The 22,700-nt window shown below is 40.7% G+C and overlaps 1 protein-coding gene across 2 annotated transcripts in view; it reads right to left on the bottom strand.

Moving 5' to 3' along the window:
- Positions 1–1,329: 1,329 nt before the first annotated feature.
- Positions 1,330–22,700, bottom strand: part of CHMP7 (charged multivesicular body protein 7) — a 67,226-nt gene continuing 45,855 nt past the window's right edge. Inside the window, exons 6-12 of one of the 2 annotated variants that reach the window (XM_073588891.1) lie at positions 20,406–20,454; positions 19,707–19,826; positions 17,552–17,650; positions 17,335–17,395; positions 16,785–16,922; positions 12,546–12,644; positions 1,330–3,068 (exon numbers count right to left, since the gene is read on the bottom strand). In XM_073588891.1, the coding sequence (XP_073444992.1) occupies positions 3,031–3,068; positions 12,546–12,644; positions 16,785–16,922; positions 17,335–17,395; positions 17,552–17,650; positions 19,707–19,826; positions 20,406–20,454 (604 nt within the window). In that variant the 3' untranslated portion in view covers positions 1,330–3,030. Of the gene's footprint in view, positions 3,069–12,545; positions 12,645–15,331; positions 16,082–16,784; positions 16,923–17,334; positions 17,396–17,551; positions 17,651–19,706; positions 19,827–20,405; positions 20,455–22,700 lie in introns of those variants that run through there. The other variant, XM_073588892.1, reaches the window with a different exon arrangement.

Here is a 22,700-nt window from a genome sequence, read left to right as displayed (position 1 = left end):
CCAAGATGCAGAACAACAAGAGAGAGAAGACAAAGAAGCATAAAAAAAACAAAGCAGAAGAACATTAAGCATAAGACTAATACTCTGAGCAAATGATATTATCTTATTTATAAGCAGAAGAAGACTAAGCAGTGTATGGGGGTGAGTCCGTTCCTCCTCGTGGTGCCCCTGGAAAAGGCCTGCTTCTGCAGGCCAAACTGAACGCGGACAAATCCTGTTGTAAATCTTTTGTGACAGGCAGAACGGAAGGTGTAAACTTCTAACTTTTCTAGATAACAACTACAGGAATGCCTGACACAAACAAGAATATGATGAAGAAGAATAGGAAGAAGATGAAGAAGCTGAATATGTAGAATAATAATTGTTGAATAAGAAGAATATGAAGAATGTAAGAAAAGGAAGAAGAAGAAGAAGAAGAAGAAGAAGAAGAAGAAGAAGAAGAAGAAGAAGAAGAAGAATGTAAAAAAAGGAAGTAGAAGAAGAAGAAGAAGAATGTAAAAAAAGGAATAAGAAGAAGAATGTAAAAAAAGGAAGTAGAAGAAGAAGAAGAAGAATGTAAAAAAAGGAAGTAGAAGAAGAAGAATGTAAAAAAAGGAAGTTGAAGAAGAAGACATACATGTCTGGCAAAATATAAATGAGGCTAACATAGTCAATATCTTTGTAACTCCTAACATCTTTAAAAAAAAAAGTTTAATTCCTGCTATTCCATTTGATTGGGCTAAACCTCTATGGCTTTAATGTCTCCTCCACCTCCCACAATACATTCTACATTATTCTTAGTTGTTTTTCTTCATGTAGAATTAACCTACAAGGAAAGAAAGGTTTTTTTTTAATTCCGATATTTTGGCCCCATTGACTTGCATTGGTTCCCGGTATCGGAATCGGCGATACCGATACTTTTTTTTTAAGATCGGCCGATCCATTCCGATCCGATATTTTCAAGTATCGGCTGGTATCGCTCAACTCTAATTATGGATGGTTGATGAAGCGCTTTATCTGTATATTGTAGAATAGAAGATGATACGGATCTAGGTTACAGCAAAGAAAATGAGCAGAACGGGAACCAATCCTTTCACACATAACCGTGTCACTGCCACTTCTCCTCCAGTCCCATAAACAGCATTTAGGGTCTTGATAGCTTTTATATAATTTGTGCCGCCAATATATTTCAGCCACTGGAAGCCCCCATATATGATGTCATAAAATGCCGTCATTCAGGCGTCCATTAGATTTTCATCCATTTTTGATTTGTGTGTATATTTATCATCAGCGGGACAAGCTGCTCCTACCCATTCAGACGGAGCTCAGATGACCTCCGAGTGCTGTCCGTTTTTTTTTTTTGTCTTCATGGATTTAATGATTTGAACTAGCGAGCTTGAGTTGCGACTAGGATCAAAAACTGGCATGTTTCTGAACAAACCATCTACAAAAAAAATTTACAAGAAAAGTCGGCCCCGTAAGGTATAATGGATGAAAAACATGGAGACAAAAATGCACGTCTGAACGAGGGCTCAATAACGAGCTTATTTGGGTAATGGAACAACCTGTGAGCTACATATCGTCCATGTTCAGCTTCACGGCTGGGTTCACGCGTTACGACCATTGAGCGGCTTTGTCAAAATTGGAGCTTTACTTAGACTTCGGAAGAAAAAAAAAATCTCTGCAAAAAAAGGGTCATGGCCGAAACACGTGAAGCCAGCCACACTGCAGGCTATCACAAAGCCCATGACCAGGGTTCAAGAAAATCTTTCAAGCACTGGAGATCAACAGAAAAGCCATGTAGAAGTGTGAAAAGGTCACCCATTGGGGCCGTTACTGCACTTATGACCGGAGAATACACCGAAGCAATGCGTCATTACAACAACACAGGATAGAACAATTATGTCCACCTTTCCAAATCCAAAACTTTTCTGGGCCAATGCATCTAGAATGTGTCTTCATAATAACCGCCAACAAACAAAACCCTGGGAGGTCTAATTCTGCAGCCATATTTCCTTCCGCGATGTCTATAATTAAAGTACATTTGGTGGTTTATCAGGCTGTAAAGGACAGATAGAAGGCAGTATGACTACAAGGTTTGTTTGTAGTCTGTTACCATGGAGACAAATAGGTCTGTACAGGAGCTGCAGAAACAAAACGGCAGAGATTTTGTATTTACATTTCAAAGTTGCTTCATTTTTTTTTTTTTTTACTCTAGTTGCACCGGGACAAACAAAAATACTTAAGTTTGACTTCGGGACCGATAGTCACACTTACTTATTATACATACATACTTTTGTAAGGATCCATGTTGCTCTGCACATCTGCAGCTAACGGCTGAAATTACATTCCCTATAAAAAGTTCCCAGTCGGGGATAAAAATTCCCCATTCTGCCGCTGGGTGCATACCCCATTGTTAAGACCCCCATAAGTCATCACCTATCTTGTGGATAGAAGATAGAGGGGTTGTCCTTTGAAAACAAGTAAATTGTCACTGAGGCATGTTAAGTTTTGCTCAACAGAGTTGCCGGTGTTAAGACCACCACCAATGGCTTAGTCAAGCCAAGCTCTCCGCACATGACATGGCATGATGACAGACTCCATAATAAGTCTGAGCTTTGTTTCAGCAATAGTAGGAGGTTCTACAGCAGGAAACCCAACAATCACAACTTCTGCCATGTCTCTATGATACATCAGCAGTTTTTGGAAAGGGTGGCTACTTTTTAAATGACTCCATTTTAACTGGAATTGAGCAAAACCATTTGTACGACCCTGGTCCAGTGGCCACATGAGCACCGAGCAAACCTCCTTTTACCTGCTAAGAAAGGGGTCTGCATGGCCTTCGTCCGAATGTCACAAACTACTGATGCGACCACTGGACCAGGGTCGGGTGAACCTTTATCCTCTTTAATTTTTTAACAAATTATGACACTTTTCAAAACACTTCAGTAAGAAATACTAGCTCTTTGATCTTCATTGGCGCATAAACAGTCACATATCCCTTCAAATGACAAAGCCTTTGTTTTGCAAAACTTTCCCCGTGTTTCAAGATCATTGAAGAAGCGCATGATGGAACTGTGGATCAGCCTCTGGAGAGCAAAACAGGACAAAAAGATTTAGGATATTAATTTGACCAAGAACAGATTTTTAGCAAATTTTAACTTTCAAAGCTTGGTCCTCCTTTATTAAGCTTTCTATAATATAGCGCCAACATATTCCACAGCACAGTACATGTAGGATGTATTCAGTCATATTAGTCCTGACCTTACACCAAACTTTCCATCCGCAGGCAGAGATCTCTTCTGCATGGCAAGTTTGTGGTCGGCATCATAGGATGTCAATAATATCTATAATATGCGAAGGGATAGTTTATGGTGTAATGCAGGATGGGGTATAAGGATCCCTTTTCACCGATGAGGATACTATGTATACTGTAACAATGCTACTCACTTGGGAGTGAGAGGAGGTATCACAGGAACTTCTGCCAGTTTCTATTTAAAAGTTCACCTGGTTTATTTCAGTCCTCATAAATCGCATCACAGGAAACTCAAATAAAGCCCTTGGTCCAGCACAAAGTGGAACATAAAGTAAACACTCCATACAATAGCGCAGGTTCGCCGGCTGGAGCTAGAGTGCAGCTTCTTAGTCCTCTAGCAAAAGGCACTCAATCCTGGAGGTTTGCACACCTCCACACACAGACAGTTGTGAGACAAACTGGCTTCATTTTCCAACGCAAACCACATCCAGGGGTGGAGATATGGTGATCTTGCCCTAACTCTTCAGATGCTCACAATAAGACCTGACACTAACTTGGCCAATTAACCCCTCAGTACTATGTGTACTAGAGCATTATTCCAGGATTATTTCACAGAGGACATCCACCTCTGTGATACATATCTCCCATCCACTATGCGTCCCGCAGCCAGCTTAGAATACCTTACAAGTCGTCTTTCCTAATGTTATGTTATTTTAGTGGCAAAATTTGCACGCATGTGTTACAAATGATTAGGAAACAGACAAGACTTGGCAATCGGCTGATCTCTGCACCTCAGACTTAATAAATCCCTGGCAATCAGTTTTTATGGTCATTGCATGTGGCGATAAGTTTTCCCTATAGCAGCCACTACAGGGCACTAAAAGCATTTCATGCTTGTTGTTTAAATTAATAAGCAACCATTTAATATACAGTATGTATGGGCCCAGTCTGCAAAAGAACAAGCGCGTCTCATTAAGGGCGTAGTTAGACAGCCGTATAAAGAGACTGAAACGCAATGCTTGGTCTGGCTGTTTGGTCTCCTGACTCGAGCGTGACAGCTTCATATATTTTTCTGCAGCTGTCGCACTCTGTTTGGTGAGCCGCCTTCCAGTCCGCGCATTGTGGTCTGATTTATACGGCCATCTGACTACGCCCCAAAAGTAATTCTATGTCCTGCTTATCATACGTTCCCCTACAACTTCTATACGCCTCAAGTGGGAATAAAGATGGCGGCTGTCTTCATGAGGCAACGCCTTTAAAAAAAAAAATATGACAAGCATGTTAGGAACAACTAGTAAATGTAAGTGGTTTTCGAATGGGAGTCTGATGTAATATCTGTACCACACCAGGGGCCATTACAGATTTATTAAATATGTATAGCTCATTTTAGTTTTGATAATTATTTTATTATTTATAATTTCATTTTTTAAAATTCATTTAATTTCTTTCATTTTTTTTTAAATAATAATATTGATCCTAATGCATCTTTGGCCATCAGTAAAATAGTGTCAGTGTAATGCTAGGACTAACAGGAAGGTGTTGATGGAAATCTTGTGGTGTCTCAGTTAGGCTCTCATTTGCCATAAAAAAACAAAGGCAGAAACATAATAATTAAATACCCTGCAGTAAATAAATAGCATAGTGCATGAAAATAATATACGGTCCAAAGTTAACATGTTGTTTGAACAAAAAAAATGCGAAAGCCATTCCACCACTCCACGGTGACCGTAATTGGGACGTCCCCATTATGTTCACCGTAGAGTGGTGGAATGGCTTTCGCATTTTTTTGATCAAAAAACATTTTAAACTATGGACCGTATATTACTTTCATGTACTATGCTATTTATTTACTGCAGGGTATTTAATCATTATGTTTATGCCTTTGTTTTTTCTGTTTAGTGGCCAAGTGTCAACGTGTGCTTATACGCTGCATGCACACCAGTTTTTATCCCAGTTCATACCTTTGGGTTGATCTCATTTGCCATAGTAGAAAAAATACAAACCAATGGGACACTAGTGTCGAAATAGGTATGTATAGATAAACGGTTAAAGCGGATTGGTCACTAGATCTCAATGAGGCTTACTATGAAAATCCATATCAATGGCTATATAATCCAGAGCTTAAAACGAGTATTTTCTGAGTTTGGCTTGATCTGCTCTCATAAGCGGCTAATTACTCACAAGGAATATATAGCCATTCTGACAAGGATTATTAAAATAAAATATGCCAGTCTCATCAGGCCCAAGATCTATAGAATAATGTATGTACAGTGTGAAATCTGGGGACAACTCCACCTTTAACTCTTTACCGACAAAGGGCACACAATACGCCCTACATCGGGTGCGGCTGTATTTTATATAGCTGGCCATGGTCTCTAACGACCACGACCAGAGTGATGCTGTTGTCGATCTCTGTCCATCTTGGTGCTCCCATTAAACCAAGCCTGTGGCTGGGGAATGTTAATTTCATCATAAACTGAACATTACTGCAGTTTCATGAACCTTAGCAGAACAGAAATAAAAAAAAGTTATGGCTCTCTTGGAAAGAAGAAGAAAAAATAAAAGCATAAAATCTATAGAAACAAAAACAAAAAAAACTGTCCACGTCATCATTTAAATTTATCTCAGGGTTTTAAATATCTAGCTAATGATTTATAGCGTCTCTGATTCATATACTAAGGTGTTTATGAACACGTAACTGTGTTTATATAATTTTTTTAGGGGAAAACACATTTTGCATTACTGTTAATATGACTCACTTTGTTTTTCTTTGAGTCTGTTTTTATTTGCACACCTGTTTCGCTACGAGATTTAACTACAAATGTAATATTGCACGCTAGATCTGAAAGAAAAATGATATCTCGATTTTGAATCCACATTTTATTTAGTACACAATGTGTAACCTTCCAAAATCATTAATTTATACATTAATTTGCAAACGGTTTAGGCAGGTGTAGAACAAAATTATCAAAAGCAAAAATAAACGAAGTGATTACATTTTATTTATCGAGAAAAATAAGTTAAGTGAATGAACAAAAATAAAAGAAAATATAAAATCACATCGACATTTTTGGTGCGGCTGCCCTTTTGTTTTCAAAACAGCATCAACTCTTTAGTCACTTACACAAATTCAGGCCCTACATTTTGTGTATAAGCAACCCATTTTCCGAAATAGGTGTTCATGATCATCATTTTCATATGTAGGTTGAAACACAGTCATTTACTGAAACAGAAACAGCTGTGTAGGAGGCTTATAACTGGATGAGGAACAGCCAAACTCTGCTACACAGGTCATACACCATACATACAAGACTGAGCACAGGAATAAGACACCAGGTAGTTATACTGCATCAGAAAGGTGTCCTTCAGGCAAAGGTTTCAAAGCAGGCTGGAGTTTCAAGATATTTTGTTCAATCTCTTTTGAAGAAGCACGAAGAAATGGGCAACACTAAGGACCATAGACGTTGTGGTTGCAAAGGGAAATATAGTGCAGTAGATGAAAGACTCATCATACCTATATATTATTGTTATTTAACGGCTTTCAGCTCTATCTCAAACCATGGCAACTTGAAGATAGATGTTTTGCAAGCCTAGATAGGTCCACCAGGGTCTTCTCCACCATTATCTTCACTGTATCAAGCCACTGGGTGGCTGGTCTTCCTCTTCTCCTTGTTCCTTTTATTCTTCAGACCATGAGGTCCTTCTCCAGTGATTGCTCTTTTTGTATGTGTCTGTCCAAAGTAGGCAAGTCATAGCTTGATGATCCTTCCTTTGAGTGACATGTCTGGCTTGATTTTTTCTAAAATTGATTTGTTTGTTCTTCTTGCCAGCCATGGTATTGATAACATTCTTACGAAGCACCACGTTACGAAGGTGTTGAGTCTTCTTCTGTCTTGTTTCTTTATTGTCCAGGTTTAACATCCATATTACTACAGAAAATACCAGATTATGTAAGAGTTGTGTCATAATCGCCAGTGAAATGTTACTCGATTTGAAAACCTTGTCCAGTGAACTTCATTGTCTATTTGCCCATAGCTATTCTCCTATGGACATCTAGTGTCATCTCTGCATCTTGAGTGATCATTGATCAGAGTAGGTTGAAGTCCTTTCCAAGTTCCAGTTTGTCACATCCATCTCAAATGTGTTAATAACTGTTGATTATTTTGACATGTAGGGGTGTAGACACCTTTAGATATCATGCTATTGTAGTATGAGGTATCGTCTCTGTTAGCAGGGTATCTTGCCAAGGAACAATAGGGACCGTCTACCTTCTATTTAGATGTATAGATAATTATCTACCCTGATGCCGTGCTGGCAATTTATGTAGGGATTTGTTATTGAGTCCTTTTCTTTTTAAAATATTAGTAAAAGTTAATTTTTTAGGGTCCTACTTTGGTTCTCTAGTTGTAAAGTTGATGTTAAGATTCTTAATGAGGCAGGTCACATGGTTCAACATACTCATATCCTTCATGGTATTCCAAAGCTTCTAGTGATCTACACAGTCGAAAGCTTTGCTGTAGTCGATGAAGCAAAAATAGATCTCCTAGCTGTATTCTTTGGCCTTTTTCATTATCCATCTAATGTAAGCAATTGCATCTCTTGTTCCTCTGGTAGCTCTTTGTCAAAGTAAGGCTGTAGCCATCTTTGTAGGATCTTCAGTTGTATTTTTTTGGCATGAAATATGAGCACAATAGTCCGATAGTTTCCACAGTCGGCAGCATCTCCCTTCTTCAGAATAGGAACACCGATCGTGTCAAGTCCTTGGGCCATTTACCAGATGTAGTGTACCAGAAAGCACCAAGGGAAGAACCCCTAAAATATAACTTTTAACTCAATGATTAAAAAGACACATACATGTGAAATCACTAAATACCAGGGAGTCCAACATCAATCAAACATCGAACATAATCCTTTTTCAGAATCTGTATATATCAGAGGGGCAATAGGCTATAATTCCCTAATACACGCCAATACAGCCCTTCCTGACTGCGGAGGTTGGCACCCTAGTAGTAGACGACATGGTGCACCCGCTCAACGTCGGCGTCCCTAATAACGCCCTAGACCACCCTGCGTATACAAAAAAGGACACAAAAAAGAAACCACTCACACCTATGATACCGAAAAAACAATTAAAAAAGTGCTATAATGCTGTAAACTTATCTCGTAGCATGAGTACCCAAAAGGTAGAATCTTATCTCGGAGTCAATCAGGGGTATAAAAATGCAGCTTAATAAGACTTATCTCGTAGTCAAAAAATACTGACAGCTGCTAATATGAATATAAAGGGTAAATACCCTATCCAAAAAAACGTCTTACAGAGAAACATAGAGAAAGAACAATTAATTATCTCATAATATAAATACCCCCATAATAGAATCTTATCTTGAAGTCAAAATAAGGGTATATAACAAAATGCAGCTTAATGACACTTATCTCATAGTTAAAACAAATAGTGAAGGCTGCTACTCAGTAAGTCAATAGGTATATACCCCAAGAAAAATTGAATATAATAATCAGCACCTATAGACAGTGTCCAAAGATTCAGGACACCCTATAGAAACACAATGCACATAGATTGACGGACAGAAAAAATTCCACGTGGTATACAGTATATGACATAAAATGAAGATGAAGGAGCAATACTCGCGTAGCACGAGCCTATATCCACCTCGCCAGATGATGACTGGCACAAAAATTGCTCACAGAGGTTACATAAAATATACACTCCCCCATGTACCACATTTCTCAATAGAATGCCATCTGGTAGCGAGGGTTCATCAGGGGTCAAGAGATCGGCCGCATATTGCATTTTCCTCTTGGCCAGGGGGTAATTGGACCCCGATCTCTTGATTCCTGATGAACCCTCGCTACCTGAGAGGGGGAAACGCGTCGGGTTTTGCCGTCATCAATGGCTGATAAGTATTCTTCTTTTACACACTGCACGTGACAGACCACGATTGAGCCTGATTTGAGAAACTTGGGCAGCCTTATGAGATGGCATTCTATTGAAAATTAAACGTGGTAAATGGGGGAGTGTATATTTTATGTAACCTCTGTACACATCGGGTAACTAAGTGACGCGCGCCGCTTAGTAACCCGATATTTACCTTAGAGACCAGCGTCCTCGCTGGTGCTGATCGCTGGTGAAGCTGCCTGTTTATAGGAAGGAGAAACAGCAAAAGGATACAAATTCAATTATATAAAGAGTCAAAATTTAAAGAAAATAACTGCAGTATTCTGAATATTATAATATGCCCAACAATATGCTTAGTATTTATTGATTGGATACATTTTTAATAAAACTATAGAAAATTGCATGCAAAAAAACCTGCATAGGTGTGAAAAAAATTTACTACCTTAATGTGAATAGAATCTAACACATAATTCACACCATTGAATGACTATTCACTAATCAGCTGTTGCTGCTGCTACACCACCATAGCCTTACACATATGTGGATTCTAATTACCCACAATATGCAATATATGCAGCAATTGCTGCTACAGCACTACCACAGCCTCTCACCTCTCGTGTATGCAGGTTAAAATGACCCAAAGCATGAAAATAAATGTGAGGAATGCATCGCCAAATACATATTACCTAAGCAGTGTGCACAGTGGAGTTAGGTATAGAGTAGGATGCTGCTTCCCCGCACCCCAACGCACGTTTCGCCCCTGCTTCTTCCCCCAGAATATTGCATATTGTGGGTAATTAGAATCCACATATGTGTAAGGCTATGGTGGTGTAGCAGCAGCAACAGCTGATTAATGAATAGTTATTCAAAGGTGTGAATTATGTGTTAGATTCTATTCACATTAAGGTAGTACATTTTTTTCACACCTATGCAGGTTTTTTTGCATGCAATTTTCTATAGTTTTATTAAAAATGTATCCAATCAATAAATACTATGCATATTGTTGGGCATATTATAATATTCAGGATACTGCAGTCATTTTCTTTAAATTTTGACTCTTTATATAATTGAATTTGTATCCTTTTGCTGTTTCTCCTTCCTATAAGTGTTGGTTTGAGGCAATGGTTTTATGGTTGTATGTCAATTAATGTTTAATAAAATATGTATTTTATGAAATGAGTGACACTCTTGGTTATTGGGTCACCTTACAGTGACATAACCTTTGTGATATAGCCAATAAAAACTGCAAAAGTCATTATCTCAGTAAATTAGAATACTTTATAACACCAGCTTGAAAACAGATTTTAAAATCTGAAATGTTGGCCTACTGAAATGTATGTTCAGTAAATGCCCTCAATACTTGGTCAGGGCTCCTTTTGCATCAATTACTGCATCAATGCGGCGTGGCATGGAGGCGATCAGCCTGTGGCACTGCTAAGGGGTTATGGAAGCCCAGGTTGCTTTGATAGCAGCCTTCAGCTCGTCTGCATTGTTGGGTCTGGTGTCTCTCATCTTCCTCTTGACAATGCTCCATAGATTCTCTATAGGGTTAAGGTCAGGCGAGTTTGCTGCCAATCAAGCACAGTGATACTGTTGTGTGTAAACCAGGTATTGGTACTTTTGGCAGTGTGGACAGGCGCCAAGTCCTGCTGGAGAATGACATTTCCAACTTCAAAAAGCTTGTCAGAACAGGGAAGCATGAAGTGCTCTAAAATTTCCTTGTACATGGCTGTGCTGACTTTGGTCTTGATAAAACACAGTGGACCTACACCAGCAGATGACATGGCTCCCCAAACCATCACTGATTGTGGAAACTTCACCCTAGACCTCCAGCAGCTTGGATTGTGGCCTCTCCACTCTTCCTCCAGACTCTGGGACCTTGATTTCCAAGTTATCTACAATCAATCAATGACCCCGAGACGGCCATACATACATTGTATGTCCCGACTGCTGTATATACATAACATTAGGATACATTGAGACTCTGCTGCATTTGCCTGGGAATCTGCACAAGGGCAGAAGGAAATTACATTTATTGCCCACCATGAGCTGGAGATTCGGCATTTTGCCAAGCGACTCAACTACGCAAGAAAACATAGGAACTGTGGTGCAGAAAAATGGCAGCAGCTGATCTGGGCTAATCAGTAAAACTGTGAAATATTTGTTAAAAAAGGCAGTTGGTTCACCAAAGGTCTGGAGATTGGTACAATAATAAGTGTTTGCAGGAACAGTGATGCATGATGGAGAGTCCTGCAAGTTTAGAGCTGCATTTCAGCAAACTGAGTTCGGTATTTGGTAAATATAAATGGTGTCCTCCATGCGCAATGACCCCAAACATCCAGTCAAAATTAATAAGAACTTCAGGGTAAAGAACAACGAGTTCTGAAAGTGATGAATTGACCCCAAAGAGTCCTGATCTCAACATCACCAGTCTGTGTGTGATTACATGAAGAGACATAAGAATTTACACAAGCAACATCCACAAAAGATCTGTGGTTAGTTCTCCAAGATGTTGGGAGCAATCTCCCTGCCGAGTTCCTTCAAAACTGCGTACAAGTATACCTGGAAGAATTGATGCTTTGATACTGTTATGAAGGCTATGGGTGGTCACACCAAATATTTATAGGATTCAGATTTTTCTTTTGTTCCCTCACTTTATATTTTGTCAAATGATAAAAATAAAACTTTGAACACTTATTTTGTACCATCTTTTCACAGACTTACCAAACACTTTTGCACAGTACTGTATATTCCTGAGTTGCCAATATTGCAGAATCACTGATATTCAAGCACCTATTAAAGTGTATATACACGTTGGCAGTCTTTTTTATGCGATGTTCATTTTTTGTAATCTAAACACTAAAAAAAAAACTCAATGAAAACAATTATCGTTAAATATATAGATTAAACATCAAACTACTTTTTAAATGACGCTTCAATCAAGATCTATATGTGCCGAGCTGATGCAGCTGCTGTTCTGTGGTTAAAGCCTGCAAACATGGATCATAGGGAAGACCCACTGAGCTCCGAACCTGCAGCTCCACATACAGAAATGGCAGAGGACATAATGCACTTTGAACGTAGAGTTTCTTGAGGGTGTCATCTAGTTCTGCAAGTCTTATTAGGGCAGCAACAGTGGCCGGGTGGTCAACGGTAGCATCTGCATGGACACTGTATACTCTCGCCATGTGAAACTGGTCCTAGCGTGTGTCTGGGGTCAAGAACTAATGTAAATGGTGACAATCTTTGTACAGCTCTATGGAATACATTGGTGCTATATAAACAACATAAATAACGTAAGTAATCATTAGCTTATACTTCAGTCTAGTCTGCAATTTTAGGCATAATGCAGTTTTATTACTAAAGGATCACAGTCCTGTCTATAGAAAACCTCACCTCGAGTACTCAGTCCCACTGCGGGATGTGCTGAATGACCAGTGACGGGACCACTGGGGACATCTGGAAGGGCAGAAAGCATCCCACTCATGTCCAGAGCTAGAAGGAAAGGAGACGTTTAGGAGACAGTGCAGAGTAATGAAGTACAGAAATATCACGTGGCCGTGATAACGGGACCCAATCGCTTGACCTCTGTGGTCACCAGATTTTTTTCATTAAAAAAATATATTCAAAATGCACATTGGCACTGACCATTCAGTTACATAATATGCATTAAAATTATGTAAAAAAAATAAATAAAAAAATTGCACATAGTTGGAACACCTGCCATGACCTAGAACATTAAAAGACATGGACATTTTTTTTTTTATATACGGTACTTAATGAATTAGACATCTTCATTTCTTCATGTGGATTGAACATCGGATAAGTTACATGGAGTTGCACACTAAGTGAGTGGCTATTCTATATGCTATTAATTTATTAGCGATCTACATAGTAAATACTATACATTACTGAAAAATGAAACTTTCAGAAAAAAATCTGATAAAAATAATGAAGGGAAAAAAAAAAAGTAAAATGAAATATAATTTATAATAAATTAATTTGTTTAATATAGGAATGTAAAAATGATGATCTAATAAATGTTATCCACTTTGCAAATATTTTGTTCGTTCCCATCGAGAGAACCAGTGTACTTATGTGAAATGGGAAAATATATAAATTTGTAAATAATTTCTATATATTTTTGTTCAGATGGGGAACTGTAAATTGTATATGGTTACAGGTTTTGGACTGTAAGTTTTTTTTTATATGTTAATTCTGATGATGTTACTTCCTTGGTGTTACCCTATATAATACACCACTAAAATTTTGTTCCATTATTGACAAAATCCTGGGATGCGCTGAAATGCCTCCGACTGGATTTCTATGCAAGCACTGGATTAAATACCATTTCATTAAACACGTGAGTGCAAGGACCTCTTTATTTCGTGGTAACTTCCCTCTCCGAGCACCACAGCTAAACGGAGTGCCGACCTACCTTTCTCTATTCATTGGATCATTGAGGTAGGAGCACACGTCACACCGATGAGGAAGAATCCGTGAGGATTATTGCTCGACCCACCATATCGATGGGTTTCTTTAGAATTCCTACAGGTGACTCTGACAAAACGGGATTCCGAGAAGGAATCTATGAGATTGATCTCGTAATGAGCTACATGCCGTGACTTTTACTGAAAATTATCGGGAGAAAAAAAAATACAGACCGGATTGAGAGCGAGTTTACATCCCTCCCTTTTTTCTGATGACTCGGGTCTTTTGTGTTGATTTTGAACATTATTTTAAATAAGTTTTCGTTAGATCCAATTTTATTGACAATCGATTGTTTACAAAAAGCTATTTTAGATCTTACAAACGCAAGTTAACAACACTGAATAATAACTGAATTCCTGTTTGAAACCAGAGGAATTCACTGCTTTTCAAAGAATCTACTAATGTCCTTCTGTGAAACCATGGTATAGAGTTGCAAGAAAGAAAGCGACAGCCCTCCAATGAGACAGACTACCCCCCCTTTGTCAAAAGGTTTTGGATAGAATAGCCGACATCCGCAGGATTCAGCACGTCAGCCTTATTGAATGCGAGTTTGGACAGATTTGAGACCATCTGGGCTCCCTGGGACTATTTTAGGGCCCAAAATAACAGTTTGGAGCATTTTGGTTTCTGAACAAGTTTCTTCTTCTCTTTCCTTTGTGTATGTTTCGTCTTATTTATATTATGGCTTTATAAGAATTGTAATACGAGTATGGGTATGCTGTTGGACTTTCTGTCTTTTTCTGGTCTATTGCACAATATCTTTTGATGCTGTTAGGTGGAAACGTCTTCCAAGAGTTCATTCTAACTGTACGCCATTCTTTCTGATCCTGTAATTAGTAAGCCAAGTTGTGATTGTTTTGTCTCAGTTCTGATTGTAAAAGGTTATAAAATTTAATAAAAATTACAGTTCTTTAATTAAAAAAAAGAAAAAAAAAGCGAAAGAAATATACTTGTGATTCGACTTTCGGGCGTGGGACTGGCTCTAGACAATATTTTGGGAGTGGCTTTCATTTCTCAGATTCCAGCAGTGACCTTTACAGGCTCATGGAGCAATGAGGATCCTTTTTCCCGGAGAGGAAGAGGACTTCTCCCCGCAAAGAAGACGAGGTGAGCCGGCCGCCACCAATGACGTAACAGTACCTTCGATGCTCACGAGGTCACGGGTATAGAGGATTCTCTTGGCATCAATATTTCCTCTAGGACGCCAACATCAGTACAAATACAAGTGTTACAGAAAGCACTTTCATTTCAGCATTAGGTCTACATTAGACACTTTTTAACTTGATATGGCCATGCAAAGATTTAAAACCACATTTTTCGACTGTGACTGCGTCTCCACCTATCATATCTAAAAGTGGAACCTGATTGTTTAAAATTAACATATTTGGGTTTAAAGCAAAAAGGTTCTTCTGTTCCCCCCATAACATCTACCACCCAGTAGAGACATACACCAGTTTTGTGTTGAAGGAAATAGAAGATCTAATCAACAGTACACGACGTAGTAATTTTATCCCAAGAAGCAATTTAACTCCTGAGGAAAAGAAAACATCAACGTCATTATTTAATGATGATTCCATCGAAATAAAACCTCCAGATAAAAGGTGGTTTGATTGTCATTATGGACCAATGTAAAAATGAAATATTGAAACAATCGTCAGATTGGATAAATTACATGGAGTTGCACACTTAGCGAGGGGATATTCATTAGAATATAAATTTATTAGCGATCTACATAGTAATTACAAAATTTCGATACATTATTGAGATACAATAATAAATTATATTGTGATACCGTGTTAGCCAGAAAAATCGATGTGAATACTTTTGTCATCATTGGGCGGAAAAGTATTCACATCGATATACATTATTGAAAAATGAAACTTTCAGAAAAAAAAATGTGATAAAAATAATGAAGGAAAAATGTAAAAAAGTAAAATGAAATATAGTTTATAATAAGTCTATTTGATCATTATAATAATGTAAAAATCATCTAATAAATTGTATTCACTTTGCAAATATTTTGTTCGTTCCCATCGAGAGAACTAGTGTACTTTTGTGTAATGGGACATATATAATTTGTCTTAGCCACCTCAATCAAGGCAGGAGGGTCGGCGTATGCTGGGTCAGAGGAAGCGATGAGAACAGACCAGCGACACCCATCGGACCGAACCGATCAGCATACAGCAATCGAGGATTATAAAAGGTACTTCACAGATATGGAGGGGAGCTGGCACTTATGAACAGGCTGATATTCAAGGTGACTTAAAAGGTAGTGGACTTTATATAGGAAAAACCTGGTTCCCTTTAAGTAACAAAAAAAATTGAAAATTGCCCCCGAAAGGGATCCAAATCCAAATCCATTGATATGTCATTCACCAATCAGTGGATGATATTTATCTCAAGATGTTCTGTTTTTTGTTTTTTTTTGGTCATCCAACCGCCTAAAAAATGGAATGAAAAGAGATCAAAAACATAGTATGTATCCTAAAACGACATTGATAAAAAAATTAAACTCATTCACCAATACCCTGACCCCAAAAAACCACTTTACTGAAACAATTCTGGCAAAAGAAAAGTTTGTATATTGGCTAACAAATCATCTTTTATATAGGTAATTAAATCATCGTTGTTGGCAGCACATTTACCTCCTTTGTAAACAGGGGGATGCGTTTCTGACAACATGCACACAGAATAATCATATAATGCAAGTCGATCAATACTGGTTTATGTCCAGTCTAAATGATCCCCTCAAGCCGCATTGACACTGCAAGATAATCATGAACGTGTGTCAAAAAACTCTCGTTTCACGATTACCTTTCTGTGTAAACAGGCTGCTGATCACTCGATAATGAGCAAAACGCTCTTTTTATTTGGCAAAACGCTCTTTTGTACAGAACACGCATCGTTCTCGGCAACTAATTGTCCCGTGTAAACAGGACTCAGGCTGCCATAGCTCTCGCCAGCACAAGTGAACTGATCTAGTATAGATCGCTCAGCTCCCATCGTTTACTTGGTCTTCCTGTGTAAAAGGGCTATGGAATGGCTGCCGGTTGGTAGAACTTTACCGATTGGTCGTTGTATCGTGCCACCAGTAGCGCTATATATACAGACCCTTAGTCTATAGAAATGGTAACATTTGCTCACCTCTGTCATCAGCAAGAGGATTAAGAGGAGGGCGCTGTGGAGAAGTGATAAATGGGCCGGTGGGAACATCAGGAAGGTCCACTACTTCCTTCTGAAGAATCTCATCCAGCTCTCTCTCCAACTCATCTGTGTCCACATCTGGGGTGTAAGAAGAAGTACAATTATATCGCAGGATCATTGCCGCTATGACCGGCGGCACAACCATACCGCATGTACAAATATACACTAGGTGCCATTATCCTGCGTGCAGCCCCCCCCAAAAAAAATCAGTAGTTATGGGAGCTAAAGGGGCAGAAATGTCCGGGTACGTGTTCTGGCAGGCACCTGTCTATGTAAAGTAATCAGTGCCGCTCACCTCCTGATGCAGAAGTGTGCGACACCAAAGAAACCCTTTAAGAGTGTCTGAAAAAAAATCAATATATCAACTAAGCTCACCTGGGGGGGGGGAGCGTCTACAGGCAGAAAATATTTTAATCCCCAAAATATAAGAAAAACACCAAAAACCAATCACAGTACCAATGCAATTTTGCTAAGACATGCCCGTACTTACCGATATCGCTGGGCGCTGCTCCTGCCAGGGTCTGGTTGATGTCGTCCTGTAGGTCACAGAACTGCAAGACAATGAATGATAGCCTCATGTATCCAGGAAGGACTCACAGCTTAAGTTATACATCATCAAAAATAAAAAGTGAAAACCTCAGACATCAAGGATCTCAAGTAACTTCTATACGGGTGGATCCCATTACCAGGACCCATAAACATATTACCTCCTGGATCTGTTCTACTAAGCTTTCCGTCTTCTCCAGATTGACATCCTTCAGTGCTGATCGCAGAGCAGAGACCCCCATCTGGTACGCGGACACCACCTAAAAGGCAGAAATGGTGACAATGGTGTACAAATAAAGTATAGTTTGGATAATTTGCATAGGGAACAAAAAAAATGCAAATCCTCCTTTTCCCGGCTGCCCAGACTGAACAGTCCTATAAAGACAGAGGTTGGTGACGACAGCGCTCGGTGCAGAGGACAGCTAGGAGGGCTAGAAAGAAGACGTCGCACCCAACCGGACCTCTCAGCAATCATGACATGTCCAGTCTAGTATATATTTGTATTTTCCATGAAATAACAATGCTGCACATCCTTTATTATTACTGCTACTACTCCTGAAATTATATGAATAAATTGACAACTGGGTGTTACCATTCCTCTAGAAAATGGACCACAGTCTCCAATTAAACCTAGACCGTATCAGACTACTTAGGTAGAAACCCTATTCCCAAAAGATTGGTGTCACCCAGACATTAATTTTGACAAATCAAATTTTCAAAAGGAACAACAGAGAAAAAAAAAATACAATTATTTAAATATAAAATGCAACTATTTCCGTAATCCGTCAGCAGAGCTAAGTGATTGTATTTTCAGCCTTCCATGTGTTACTTGTAGCAGTTGTGAGGCAGTGACCACTGTTAAAGCTAGGGGGCGCTGTTTGTGCTCCTCAGGATATGCGTGGAGGCGCAACTGTGATGGTGAGACAGGGACCGGCATTATTGTAAGGCTGTGTGCCCACGTTGCATTTTTTTAAGCGTTTCCGCAGCGTTTGAGCCAGATCAGACGCTGCAGAAACGCTTAAAAGAAGCTTCCCATTAAATTTAATGCATTTTTGGCTTTGTGTGTCAATGCATGTGTTTTTTTCCGCTCAGGAAATGCTTAGCGGCTAAAAACGTAGCATGCTCATTAATTTCTGCATTGCTCTGTGTTTTTAGCTGTTTCCAATGTTCCCAGAAAGCGCGTGGAAAAAAACGCATCAAAAACGCATGCTTTTTGTGCAAAAATTGCGCAAAAACCGAGCGGAAATAAACCGCGCGTTTTCTGGGAAGAAGTCCGGTTTCCTGAGCATTTAAAAACGCTAACGTAGCCACATAGCCTTAATGGCCGGTATGTGTTGCAGAGGAAGTCTGCGCTATAAGCCCGAAATGCTGTGCTCTGGGACTTGTAGTTCCACAAGTGTTGGTTTAGTTTATAAGGGGAGCTTACAGGGTTAGTCGGAGAGCAGGGCGGGACTGACTAACCCACACATACACCGCCTACCTATGGGGTGGTTACAGCTACATAATGTGACCATGGTTTGGGTCACATGTTCAGAGGGTATGGACCTGAATGGTCAGAGTGTAAGGTCCTGAATGGCCTGCGTTGGAAGATCCAGGGAGTAGGATTGGATTCCTGAAAAGCACATGATGAGGCCATGGACCTGAAGGCCTGTGTGTTGGAAGGTCCAAGGAGTGGATTTCCTGAAGAGCACATGGAGAGGCCGTATGTGCAGAGTCTGTGACGGCACTGCGTCGGGAAGCTACCATTCTTCTGAGGGTCTGGACTGTCGGGAGTGCCCTGGTCACAAGGACAGTGATCCCAATAAGACAGCTTCCCCAGGAGAGAGGACTGACAAGGAGTCAGCGTGTGGAGCAGGAGCTCCTGTAAGGTAACTCCAGATAAGGGGGTTATGGGCAGACAAGTAACTGCATTTGGATCAGTCTGTTGGTGCTTGTTATGTTCCATGGATGACAATGAACTGTGCGGTCACCCACGGTAACTGGACGAAGTGAAGTCCGGCGAGTTTAGAGACTGCGTATTAAAGTCGTGTACTAAGAAGTGTTATGGACTATGTGTTAAGCCTGTGATATATAACATGACATCAAGTTGTTTATGATGTCTAAATAAACCAAATAGATTGTTTTTGCGAGGAAACCGTGCCTGTGTGCCTTCATCCTGTTGCCAAGCGAGTGTCCCCCAACACACGCAGTAAGCGCTGTCTTACACAGTATTACTACTTGAGGTATAACCATGCGTGTGGACCCCCATTTTTGGTTTATCATTTTTGTTGCAGTAGCAGTGCCATCTCCCCCAGTGTGTCATCATTAATCTGTCACCTTGCGATCAGTCTCGGCCATTGATATCCTCTCCAGGATGCTCTGTATTGTGTCCAACTTGCCCTGCAGCGTACATATCCGTTTTTCGGCAAGTTTCCTACGACGAAGACATCGCAGTGCCTATTAAGTAAAAAAAATATGACGAGGAAGGGGCAAAACCAGTAAATAGAAGCCAGTGACTCAGCTATCACATTTCTGCACAGCTGGGGGATAAAATTTGGTCGCCATTGCTCTTCCCATAGGATTACATAACCATTTCCCTGCGTAAATAGGAAAAGGATACTATTCTTAAACCTTTCCCGCCACAGCAAATTTTAGATTTTAAAATTTCAGTCTTTTCTCCCCTTCTTCCAAAAACTTGTTTTTTCCCGCTGACATAGCCATGCGAGGGCTTGGCTTCTGTTGGAGTTGTAGCTTTGAATGACACTATTCATATTATCATATACTGTAATGTAAAAAAAATCCAAATCCTCACATATACATGCGTGTGTGGGATATAGCTTTTAACCTTTGTTGAAAGCTATCACAATCTGAGACCGATTCCACACGTCCAACATTCACTGTCCAGAGTACGGACTGCGATGTCTGGACCCGAACTCTACAGCCCTCGTATTTGCCTTGTAGATAGCTGATTTTGGGTCTGTACTCGCACTAACTAAAGTTTTGTTGACGTGCGACAGAGAAATAATAAGGACTCACTTGAGGCTTATTCCCGGCCGCATTAAAGCTTTTTGCCTCTTCCGTCAGCCTGCAAGAAAAAAAGAATATGGCAATGTTTAATATAGAAGGAAACCATCAGCCTAGTGCCAAGTACAGGTAGCTACTCTGTATATCTGAACGAAAAGGTGTACTATTAGTTTAGAAAACTTCTGGCATCTCATAAGTTTGGATTGTTGGGGGTCCAGGAGCAGAAGCCCTTATTGATCACTAAAGCAAAGTCGCAGAAGCACTCCAGTAACAGTGTGTCCAGGCAAAACAAAAAGGGGTACGGTGCCCAGCATCAGGCTTCTGCCATTCAGTTTAGTGGTTGGTGGGGTCTCAATCCTTGGAGAATCAGCTCTCAATACTTCCGACAAGTCTCTGACACATCAGAACTTTTCTAAAATGATAACTTTTAAACCATTCCTAAGAAACAGTGCATCATCATACAGTGACAGATCAGAAAGAGGGATTTTTGGGGTTCTTACCGTAAAATCTCTTTCTCTGAGCCTTCATTGGGGGACATAGATTACCATGGGTGTATGCTGCTGCTGCTGCTAGGAGGCTGACACTATGCAAAAAAAGGAAAATTAGCTCCTCCCCGGCAGTATACACACACCGACAGTAACAAAGTACCTCAGTTGGTGAGAAAGCGGTAGGAGAAGCAACCGAAAAACTCTTAACATATGTACCAACCCAACAAGGGACTCGAAGACCCAACACGGTACAACTTAAACAGGGAGGGTGCTGTGTCCCCCAATGAAGGCTCCAAGAAAGAGATTTTACGGTAAGAACCCAAAAAATCCCTCTTTCTTTATCGCTTCATTGGGGGACACAGATTACCATGGGACGTTTCAAAGCAGTCCCGAGGGTGGGAACAGCAATAAAGGAACGAGAAGGAAGGATTTAGGTCGGCCGATGTGCTACCGCCGCCTGCAGAACCTTCCTACCAAAAGCTGCATCAGACGAGGCCTGGGTATGAACCCTGTAGAACCTCGCAAACGTGTACAAAGATGACCAGGTCGCAGCCCTGCAAAGTTGTAAAGCCGAAGCCTGGTGTCGAACAGCCCAAGAAGCCCCTACCGCCCGGGTGGAGTGGGCTCTCACTCCCGGAGGGGGCCGTTTCCCTGTGAAGGCGGTAAGCTTCCAGAATGGTAGAACGAATCCAGCGAGCGATTGTGGATTTGGATGCCGGAAGCCCTTTACGACGACCTTCAGGGATGACAAGCAGGGAATCGGATTGACGAAGAGAAGCGGTCGTGGCAAGACAGACACGCAAGGCTCTCACTACATCCAGATTGTGGAGCGACTTTTCCAGAGGGTGAGCAGGCGCAGGGCAAAAAGAGGGAAGGACGATATCCTCATTAATGTGGAACGGGGATACCACTTTTGGAAGGAAGGAGGGAACTGGCCTGAGAACGACCTTATCCTGATGGAGTATTAGGTACGAGGAACGACAGGATAAGGCTGCCAGCTCAGAAACTCTCCTAATGGATGTGAAGGCGATCAGGAAAGTTACCTTCCATGAGAGAAGGGAAAGAGGAATGTCCTGGATAGGCTTGAACGGCGCCTTTTGGAGAGCGCCAAGAACGAGATTGAGATCCCACGGATCTATTGGATAATGATGAGGAGGCGCCACGTGGGCGACCCCCTGGAGAAAGGTCTTAACTTGCGGTAAGGGAGCCAGATCCCTCTGGAAAAGACTCGACAGAGCCGAGACCTGGCCTTTGAGGGTACTGAGGGAAAGGCCCGCATCTAAGCCGGACTGGAGGAAGCCAAGTATGGATGGAATGAAGAACGACAAAGGAAAAACCTCGTTATCGCTGCACCAACGGAAAAAAGCCTTTCAGTACCTATGGTAAATGCGGGAGGAGGCTGGTTTTCTAGCTCTGACCATGGTCTGAATGACCTGGTTGGAAAAACCTGATTCTCTCAGAATCGTGGCCTCAACGGCCATGCCGTTAAACTCAGAGACTGAGAATTCTGGTGGTAAAGGGGGCATTGTGGGAGAAGATCTGGATGTTCTGGAAGCCTCCAGGGGACATCCGCGAGCATGTTCACCAGCTCCGCATACCAAGGACGTCGGGAGCCACCAGAATTACTGGGTTGCCTTCTGATTTTATTTTCTTGACCACCCTTGGGATCAGGGCAAGAGGAGGAAACAGGTAAAGACATTGGAACTGGGACCACGGAATTACCAGGGCGTCGCAACCGACGGCTAGAGGGTCCCTGGACCTGGTTACGAAGCGAGGAACTTTGTGATTCATCCGAGATGCCATGAGATCGACGTCCGGG

This window comes from Dendrobates tinctorius, unplaced genomic scaffold (assembly GCF_039654945.1).
Source record: "Dendrobates tinctorius isolate UK_male_01 unplaced genomic scaffold, ASM3965494v1 ptg000104l, whole genome shotgun sequence".
NCBI classification, from domain to species: Eukaryota; Metazoa; Chordata; class Amphibia; order Anura; family Dendrobatidae; genus Dendrobates; species Dendrobates tinctorius.
The sequence above is the reverse complement of the archived record's forward strand: the minus strand, read 5'-3'. Positions and strand labels throughout refer to the sequence as shown.